Raw genomic sequence first — 10,696 nt, 5'->3', positions numbered from 1 at the left:
TTCGAATCTGGTTTTATGATTCAACTACTGTAGTAGATGTACAAGGAAAATAAATTTTCGATGGATCCAAAACACTTGAAACATTTTCAGTGACATCATTGATTTAAGTTATTAGGAATTAAAACCCGTTTCATATTATTTATTAAATGTAGGTACACTGTAACGTCTGTAACGACAACAACCATTCGAGATTGCGAATCACTCAATACTAATAATTATAGGTAGATACTAGGTAAATGCTTAAAATGTTTATGAGTTTAATCGTGAAACTAAATTTCCAACAAAACTTTATCTCGAGAATTTTGTAAGCAACGATTTTATCGATTACCTATTTTACAATATTATTTTTACGTATCATCTAGCGATTAGTGCGATAGTCCTAATGACATTTTAATGATGTCGCCGTCTTGATACAGACAAATTATTATAGTGTTATAATAATATTATACATTTATACTACTGTAAAAACGTGTATAAGTGTCTGAATATATTATTTTTAATATTATTGGTATTTTTCTAGAGAAAATCTGGGTAGGCCCGGGCCTACCAGGCCTACCTACTGGCTACGCCCCTGGGAATAGATAGTGGAATATTTCACTTTATTGAACTGACTCGTACGCCGACAAATCGTTATTTTAGGTTTCCGATATCATCCAAACTTCAATCACTCATGAAAAAATATATGACTAAGGGCCGTTCTTACAATGTACGGTAAAGTGTCGGTTAACGCTAACCGACTGATAACAGATTTTTTTATCGGCAGAATTCGGCCGGTTAAGTGTCGGTCAACTTTAATCGGACATTGTAAGAATGGCCCTACCTAAAAGCTTAACATTTTTTTTTTTTTAATTCCAGTAAAAATACCCGAAGAATTTTGTATTTGATTTTCAAAACCTTAGGTATTAAAATTAAAAACTATTATTTCTTTTAATAATATCAACTAAGTTTACATTAATTTAGTGACCGATTTTCTTGTTTTAAAGAAAAAACAAATGTACCTGTGGAATTTACTTTTACTAGCATCCTCTATCTCTAATTTTATGGATTTAATAGTATTTTATAGCTTCAGTTACTTTAATATATTTTCCACGCCCATAAATTATTCAGATTAACTTATATTATTTTGCCTACAGGTATTAATAATTCTTTGTTACGCAGAAATACAAATTAAATTCCATATACTAATAATACTATTTAATCACAATAATTACTCCCTAAGCCAATAAAAAAATGTAAAATACAATTTGCTATTTGCAATATTTTTTTTTATTAGTTGATAACAAGAAAAACATGTACATAAACTAACATAACATTTTCCAGTTTAAAACGACATAACTCAATACAAATAAGTAATAAGTAATAAATTGAGCACAATTTCTTTAGAACACATGTAAAATATTAAAAATAAAGGGAACCCATACTATTACTCACCATTTATTTAAAATATCAGTTATTAAATTAAAATACAGTCTTGAGTTTCCAGTAAGTTGTTTACACTTAAAACAAAGAATTATATAAATTAAATACTTTAATCATTAAAATTTAATAAATAAAAAAAAAATGTTCAACAAACACACACAATTATCAAACAACTAACAAAATTATGTTGTGATGATAATTAAATGCTGTGACATTTGTTTTAAGATCTAATGCCGTTTTAGTTATGAATTATAATAATAAATTGAATTTTGAATTACACTTTTTCACTTTTTTGATGATTCATTATCTGAAGTAGACAACAACTTTTCTGTGTAACCGTTTTCATCTAACAATGTCCTGTTCAAGCATACCGTTAGTTGGTCATCAATTTCATTCACCCCATCTTTAATTATGATACAAATTTCATCAGAATTATTAGATTTAAATTTATGTGCAGTATCAGAACTACATTTTAATTTTAAAGATATATTACTATTATTGTTAATGATAGTCTTATCATTGATTATGTTGTCATTTGGTTTATCATCATTGGAAAATTCATGACTATTTGTAATGCATGTCAATGTATTTTCTGTTTCATTAATATCTTCTTCATTTCTTACAGAAATGTTTCGGCCCGATTTGAAATCCTGATAAACTATACAGTCTTCAACAATAATGCTACCATTGTAGCTAGATGAGATTTCCATATCATCAGTATAGTTGTGATTTAACTTATCACCATCATTGGAAGGTTTGCGACTATTTGCAACACATGTCAATGTTTTTTCTGTTTCATTAACATCTTCTTCATTGATTACAGAATTATTTTGTCCTGTTTTAAAGTCTTGATAAACATTACAGTCTTCAACAATAATGCTACTATTGTAGCTAGATGATATTTCCATATCATCAGTATAGTTGTGATTTAATTTATCACCATCATTGGAAGGTTTGCGACTATTTGCAACACATGTCAATGTTTTTTCTGTTTCATTAACATCTTCTTCATTGATTACAGAATTATTTTGTCCTGTTTTAAAGTCTTGGTAAACATTACAGTCTTCAACAACACTACTATTGCAGCTAAATGACATTACCATATCCTCAGTATCTTCAGTCTTATTGTAATCAACAGCTGTTTTATACAAACCAGAATTTGAATGCACTGTGCTGAAACTGTCTACATTATTTGAATAGTATTTGAGCTCTGGATCCCTAGTCATTGGAGTAGAATAACAAAGTTTTGATTTGTCAGAACTTAAGACAGCTGATTCATTCCAATCTTCAATATCATTGTCAAGGTTTACTGTATTTTCCAATAGATTGTATTCCTGTCCACTATTGTTTGAGAATGAATCTGAGTCTGATTCATATTCATCTGAGTCTGATTCATATTCATCTGAACTGAATCCTGGTAAAGGTTTAATCAATAAACATTCTCCGTGATCATTTTTCCTAGTGTAGTAGAGTTTATTGACGATATCCCTATTTAATAAAAATTAAATAAATTAAAATATAACATAAGTATACATTTTAATATTAAACATTTTATACTCATAAGCATTTCATAATACTCTAGATAAAATTATAATATGCACTTACAAGCAAAATATTATTTTTATAAATGTCCAAAACATAGGTACTGTATTTTTTATTTTATTTTTTTCATAAGCACAGAAAATAAATTATAACTAAATAATTAAAAATTAATAATCAAATAAGTCATTCAATAATATATCAAGATTATCGTAAGTTACAAGTATAGCATGTATTAAGTTAAGTTAATAGTAATGGGGTTATATATTTTCTATATATTTTTAGGTCCCCACACACTGCAGCAGTGGCGGTAGCAGTTAAGGCAAAATGAGTCTGGACACAATTTTACCGCCACCGCTGCAGTGTGTGGCATCCTTAATGCTTTGCAAATATCAAATAATGAATAGGTAATTAAATAATTGTTTATTCTTAACTAGTCTTATATAACTTTTAATGGTTAGTCTTATTAGGTTCCTATTAGTGTGACTTTGGTGGAGTTCATCCTTATTTTAAGAATAACAGATACATTAAATTAAAATATTACTATTTGGGGTAAGACGGGAAAAATACAATGGGGCAATTTTTTTTTTTTTAAGTTTTAAATACGGCTTTATATTTATCCTGTTGTATGAATATACCTAAGTATACTAAAGTAAATGTTTTATAAGCAAATATAACTATAGGTATTATCATTTAGACATTAGATATGAAACTTAATACTATAACTATAATTTTCCTGATAAATGTTAATGTACATCAATTGTATATTTTTATAATGTATTTATACAATACATAAGAACAAATATTTTAATCTTGAACAACATTTAATCACCTATATGATATGAAATTAATTGTATTTGTAATGAATATACCTATGTCCTATTTTACCTCAGCATGGTTCATGATGGGACAAAAATCAATTTTTAAGTTTGGTAAAAATGTATGTATAATTAATAATAATATAACAGAACTGATATAAGAAAATTTAGTAACTACACATAATTTTACTTAATAAAGGATCTTTATTTTTTCAATAAAATAAAATATTAACCCTCTTAAATACAATTAAAGTTAGGTGTCCCATCTTATCCAGGTTTCCACTACATGTAAACTTAAAACTTAAACATTGATTAATATTTTTATTATTTTATTGTTAAATTTTTAAATTAAAAGATAACCTTATCCTGAGCATTTAATAAGTTTATAAAAAATCTGATCTACCAATACAATCCTAACTTACAGTTATTTATGATCAATAGTTTCAATTAATAAAACTTGTTTTGAGCAATTCTTTACATTATTTATGGTAAATATTAAATTTAATATATAGGTACAAACTCTAATTTATCTATAGATGAACAGCAATCTGAAACATATGGCATAATTTCATTTAACGGTATTTCCATATTGTGACCAACAATATATTTATTGTTGCATGAAGCTTCAGAAACAAATTTTCTTAACTTTTCATACATGGACCGTTCCCAATGATTTTCGTCATCAAGTTCATATGGATAGTCAACACGTCTCAACAATTTGTAAGGAGTAGAATCCTGAAAATATTATACTATGTTAACTATTTATATGAATATTTTCTATTAATGTATGAGAATTTTATATAATTATAATAAATACTTGGTAGAATTAATTTAACCAATAACATAATATATTATACTATACTCTATTCAAAATAAGACCGTGACCAGGCGGCGACAAGTTTTCGTCGGGCGGCGGTCAAACATATAGCCAGATGCCGTACCCACTACTGCGACACATCAGGCGCTGCCACGGAACAAAGCCACGCCCATGTGCACAACTCGGCTGCCTGGTCACGGTCTTATTTTGAATAGAGTATAGGTAGTTGACCCGGCAAACATTGCAACGTCTATAAAGAATTTATTTTATTTTATTTTGTTTTTGCAGCACCTAACCAAAACAAAGATCACAGGAACACCAACCAAACCTACTAATTAATGAATATGGATTTTATAGCTTTTGTGTTTTCTGAGAATACCAAGTACTAACAAATGCACAATCGATAAATCACAATATTGATAGATAGTATACTACAGTGGAACTTTGGTAACTCGAAGGGCCCAAAAAAAAAATTTGATTTACAGACATTTTGAGATACCAAGGTTCTACCATATTAACATATGTCTATAAACATAATAGAAATATACTAATTGTTTTTAATAAATAATAATAACGACCAGAGCATGCTCATTCAGTTGCACTTTGTCAATGATTTGTATAATTTTTATGTTTGATGTATCATATTATACTAACTCTTGATTAAAATTGTTTAAGTATTAAATTAAAGTCTTACTATAAATAAAAACTAATTTGTGTGTGATTAATTAATTATAAATAAAATAGAAATAATTAATATTATATTGAAAGTAAAACCTTTTTTTAATATTTAACCTTGGGATAAATGTGTATTACTATAATACATAATGATAAAATACGATTATGCCCATACTTCGGAGTCAGCATTCACCACTGATTGATAAGTCTCAACCAAAATTATATGATATACATTATAATTTACAAAACTTAATATTAACCAAAATAAGGAAATAATTTATAATAATATTAGCATCATGTATTAATCCTGAAAAGGGAGGACCGTCAATAAAATATTCATAAGAAGACCCAGGAAGCATAAACTATACTATAAAACTTCAATAAACCAGGTAACAAATTAAAAATTACACTATATAGGGAGGTATTAGAGAATCGACTTCTAAGATTTTGAACATTTAAACCATTTCCAATACCACAGCCAGGATTAAATGCAAAACACAGATTTTTAGATACAACTGAAAAATGAAAAAAACCGAGAACTTAGAAAAATATGTATGCAATGTTACAGAAATAAATCAACACTTGGTGGATCAAAACAAACAGCAAAAGAAATAAAGAAGATTTCCGCCATATTCTGCAGTCTGTGATATTTTCATATGTATAGATTATTTCAATATTAACAACATAAATTAAAAATAATAATTTGTACTCTTTTTATATTAATTAACAATATTATACATACCTAACACCTAAATTTAAATTAATTTTAACCTTTATAAAAGATTTTATCATTCTTGTTTTCTACAATATAATTAGTATTACTCAATATTTATATTATTTATTAGTGTATAGTAACACCTGTTTAAGACGATTTCCAATTTAATACACTCATTTTCAAAAGTTCTTAGGTTTTGAAAATGTTAAACATGTTATAATTGACCTTGGATAATATGCTTGTATTCCTAGATATGACTCTCAAACTACTAATTACAGCCACTAGATCAAGAAATTACTTATGTTGTAAAACAAAAATATCAACAAAAAATTGGTTTTACAATATTTGAAGGAAATGGAAAGCGAAAATACAGCAAAAAATTATCTACTCTAATATTTTTTAGTAGATTTTTGTGTATTTTTTAGGTCATTAAAATCCTAGCTCTAGTAATAATATATAATTTTTTTTGTCATGTATTAGTTTTCTTTTGTAATACGGTTTTCAACAAATATTTTACTGGTCCCTAGAAGAGCATCTTAAACAAGTTCAACTATATACTATATACAGTCAACTAGCAATATAACTTGAAAATCTTGTAACTTATAATATTCAAATATTTAATGTATTTTGGTTTTTGGTAAAACATTTTTTTTTGCCAAAGCCCACACAATATAACACATTTTTGCTATTATTAATTTGCTATTAGAAATTTTTAATTTTTATGAAGATAAGATACATGCCTGCTAGTGTATAATAACTCAACAAAAAATATGTAAAAATAAATAGCTTTTAATTAACGAATTTTGGGTTAGCAAACTTTCTATATACCAAAGTTTTTTCTTGTTAGCTTGAAATTTGTTATATCACAAGTTGACTACATTTCATTTTATCACAAATCACCCAAATATATATTGACATTTTAAGTTTGTGTTTACTGTTTTCTTTTTGCTATCTTTTTGGGTTACCTATATATAATTACTATCAAGTACCTAAACAATTAAAAGTAATTACACAAACATCTTACAATAGGTTTAACAGGAGAAGTTGTCATATCCTTCCTGTAAAAAATGGCCATTTGACTACAACAACCAATATTTTCTGTACCAGAAGGACCTGCTCCAATACCATCAAATTGTACAGCGTACTCTGGATAACGAGTAATTATTTTTTTTGCCCTATAAACAAATTTTAGTATATACACAATGGTTAATTACTAAATGCCTATTAATATGAATGATTACCATTCCTTGAATTGTTTTCTAGTCCATTCAAATTTGTGGTCGTCATGTCTAAACTGTGTTGTAAAATTTGGAAATAGAATATTAAATTCCACATTGGGTGTAGTAAACACAGCTAATTTAGGTTTGATGAATTCAAACACATTATTGGGCAATGAATCCAGAACGTCCAAATATAAATGTTCAATTCTATAAATCAAATATAAAACATTAATACCTTAATTTATTGATTAAAACCTATAACAGAGATTTACAATTCAATACATATAACTGCATCAACACCTAACATCCTATCATCTTGGTCAGCAATACTACCATTATAAATATCTACTGTCAAAGGCTCTTTACGTTCATGCATTGATATATGATCATAATTAGTTGGTAACACCTTAAACTGATTTATATCCAATGTATCAAAATCCACATCAACAAGCATAATGTTATTGAGTCCTGGAATTGGTTTTATACATTTAAATAAACCCATCTCGGAACAACCAAAATCGACAACCTAGAATTACATTTTAGAAATATTATAATGTTGTTAACATATTATTACAAATTTTTAATTTCTAATATTCATACTTTTTTTATTGTACCACTCCAAATAGGATGTTCAATAACTTCTTGTACAGTCATGTATCTTTGCATATACAATGGTGGCCAAAATTTTATGCCATTTTCATCCAGTGTACATGCACATGATTGTTGACTGATAATTTCTATTATTTTGTCTTCCTGAAATTATAAAATTTATATTTTATAATAAATAAGAAAAGAGGAATAATATTTTATTTGTTCATAAGCTATGTCTATTCCAATAAACACAAAATGTTTTAATTAATTTTCTATAATTTCAATATTAATGAAATTATCTGATAAAATATTAACTCTCAATACTCTGATATGTAAAAAAATGTTTTCATAAATAGGTACTATTATACCGGTGGTCAGGAGGCTACTGGTTTTTTGTAGTGCACTAATGATACACCCACCTCCCAAAAAAAGTCGCTCACTAATTGCTACTTTTTTTTTAAATTTAGTGTGCAGCTTCTAACGTTATTGTTTAAGTGTAGAGCGCTTATTTTATGCTACATTCTTGAAAAATGTCTTATTAAACATTTTATTGGTATTATTATTATATACCTAATATAAATAAATAAATAAAATAGGTAGTTGTTATATTATCTTAACTATCACCAAAATATAAGTTGAGTGTATTAGCTGGGGTATTAGCATTAATAATAGTATAAGCGACAAAATAATGTAAATTTTTGCTTCGCTAACCATAAATTTCTAGCGCACTTAAGTATTTTGCTATATTAGGTGTATTGCAGCAAGCTACATAAAATTCTACAAATATAGTAGAGTGTTACTTCCGATCACAGTTATATACTACTACCAGTGTCCTCAGAAATTTAAATACAATGTTACTACCTACATAATGTTATAATATATATTTGAAAAAACTGCTTTTATTTTATTAATTAAAATAATGTTAGAATCATAGAAACCTATTATAAAGTTTAAAAACCTTTGTGAAAACTGCTGAAATAAAAAATAATTGTTTTCATAAAGATTTCCAGTGTAAGCTGTACTAATATTAATAACTAATAGTGACCACTAACTCAATAGTGAAATCATTATTACAACTAATGCTACCAGTAGTCAATGGATGTAATCAAAAATTTTATTGATTAAAATTTTTGAATAATTCACTGTGATTGATTTAGACAATGTGCATTGTACCAGGGACTCAAGGACCAGTTCCTTATAGACTTGATGTATCATCAATCATGTATGGCCTTGATTTTGCTTATAATTAAGTATATAATATGTAATAATTAAGAAAATTAAATTATTAATTTAAAAGCCAATCCTAAATATTCATAACATTAAACATTTAAGAGTGAATCTATTATATAGGTAATTTGTATTATATTTATTAATTTATTAGTGATATTATTTGTTTAAACATATTATTATTTTACATTTAATTGTTACAAGATCAGAGCATTTCTTATAAAATAAGCAACAATATAAAATTAATTATCTAAACAAAGTAAAATCAGAATAAATTATAACATAAAACAAATATTTTTTTTTATAACAGCCACTAAAAACCAATAAGTAGTTGCATCTAAGCCTTCAGATTGAAATCCGGAATTGCAATTAGTAATTCGTATCCATTATGTCAAAAAATAAAAATAAAAATCAATGAATCATGATAGATATCTGTACAAAAGTACCTTATTAGTTATTATGATAATAATACTGATTAATTCTATTGGTAAGTGAAATATAATCGCTAATAGTCGGCCAAAAATGTAATAAAAATTATTATTTTTATACTGTAAGTACATAATCATAATGATAATTTTGTTTACCTCCGAATCAGACGTTTCGCCATTGCATAAATAGCGATCAATATTAGACTTCAAATATTCCAATAAGTCAATGCCGTAACACAACAGAATACTCTGTACAACTAACATACTTATATACTATTGTTTATACAAACAACGTAAAAATTATATATAATTCGTTGGATAATAAAATTAAAAATTATAATATCGACCAATCGACATAATGGTCATAATGATGGCGTTACTAATTCCGTGGATTGTGATAAAATCGTAGCCGTCAACCATCATAATAATATAAAATTCAAGAATACTGAAAACTAAAAATTTAAATACTTTAACATAATTCAAGTCAGAAACGATCACTGCACTGAACTTAGTACTTACGCCACTAGAGACGCATGGACATAGTATAACGGAAGCGGGAAGTTGGAACTGAGCGTCTCAGTAACAAAACAATCGTGTTATCATCAAAGTGGTATCCATGTATTATAAAGATAACGCTTCAACGAATTTCCATTTTTATGAACATCTTTGGAAATTTGAATAATTTTATTTAAATAATTATTTTCTGAATTAAATTAATTTATTATAATCTAATATAATATTATTATTATAAAGATAAATATATTATTATATCTTATTTCGTGGTTAAAATACAATATATTAAGTAGGTTATCAATCAACTATAAATGAATCGGTCATTTCAATAACGACATGTCACCGATTTTTCAATATTGACTTTTTGTCAAATTTAATAATAATTCACGTGGTTACGTATTCTGTGTAAAAACTACATAATATGTCAGACTAATATTTAATCATCGAGGTAGGTATATAAACTATACCTAGTATAGCTATACCTCGATGTATTTAATACACAATTTACTACGATAAACTATAATCACTGCAATAACTACTCAAGTCATTGACTTGTGTAGTTTTTGCTGCCATTCAAAAAAGTTAAGTTGTTGTTTATTTTAGAAAAAATATGTATTTCATATTGGGTAATATTATTATAATAGTAATAAAACTACTAACACTTCGATGTTTATCTATTTAATTTTATTAATTTGACTTAGATTGTATATTATGAATATTCCCTGCAAAAACAA

General features: G+C 26.6%; 1 protein-coding gene across 2 annotated transcripts; it reads right to left on the bottom strand.

Moving 5' to 3' along the window:
• Positions 1-1,243: 1,243 nt before the first annotated feature.
• Positions 1,244-10,038, bottom strand: LOC100158970 (uncharacterized protein DDB_G0287625). 2 transcript variants are annotated; one of them, XM_008186983.2, is made up of 8 exons: positions 9,606-10,038; positions 7,804-7,956; positions 7,476-7,729; positions 7,225-7,410; positions 7,008-7,158; positions 4,297-4,511; positions 1,913-2,907; positions 1,244-1,822 (listed from the first exon to the last, which is right to left on the bottom strand). In XM_008186983.2, exons 1-8 carry the CDS (start codon positions 9,711-9,713, stop codon positions 1,704-1,706), a joined length of 2,181 nt encoding a protein of 726 aa, XP_008185205.1. In that variant the 5' UTR covers positions 9,714-10,038; the 3' UTR covers positions 1,244-1,703. The 2 variants fall into 2 exon arrangements, with proteins under 2 accessions (XP_008185205.1, XP_001947064.1); XM_001947029.3 differs by having other exon boundaries at positions 1,244-2,907.
• Between the last annotated feature and the right edge of the window lie 658 nt (positions 10,039-10,696).

Source organism: Acyrthosiphon pisum, chromosome A1, assembly GCF_005508785.2.
Source record: "Acyrthosiphon pisum isolate AL4f chromosome A1, pea_aphid_22Mar2018_4r6ur, whole genome shotgun sequence".
NCBI lineage: Eukaryota > Metazoa > Arthropoda > Insecta > Hemiptera > Aphididae > Acyrthosiphon > Acyrthosiphon pisum.
Note: the sequence above shows the minus strand (reverse complement) of the source record. Positions and strands in the feature narration are given on the sequence as shown.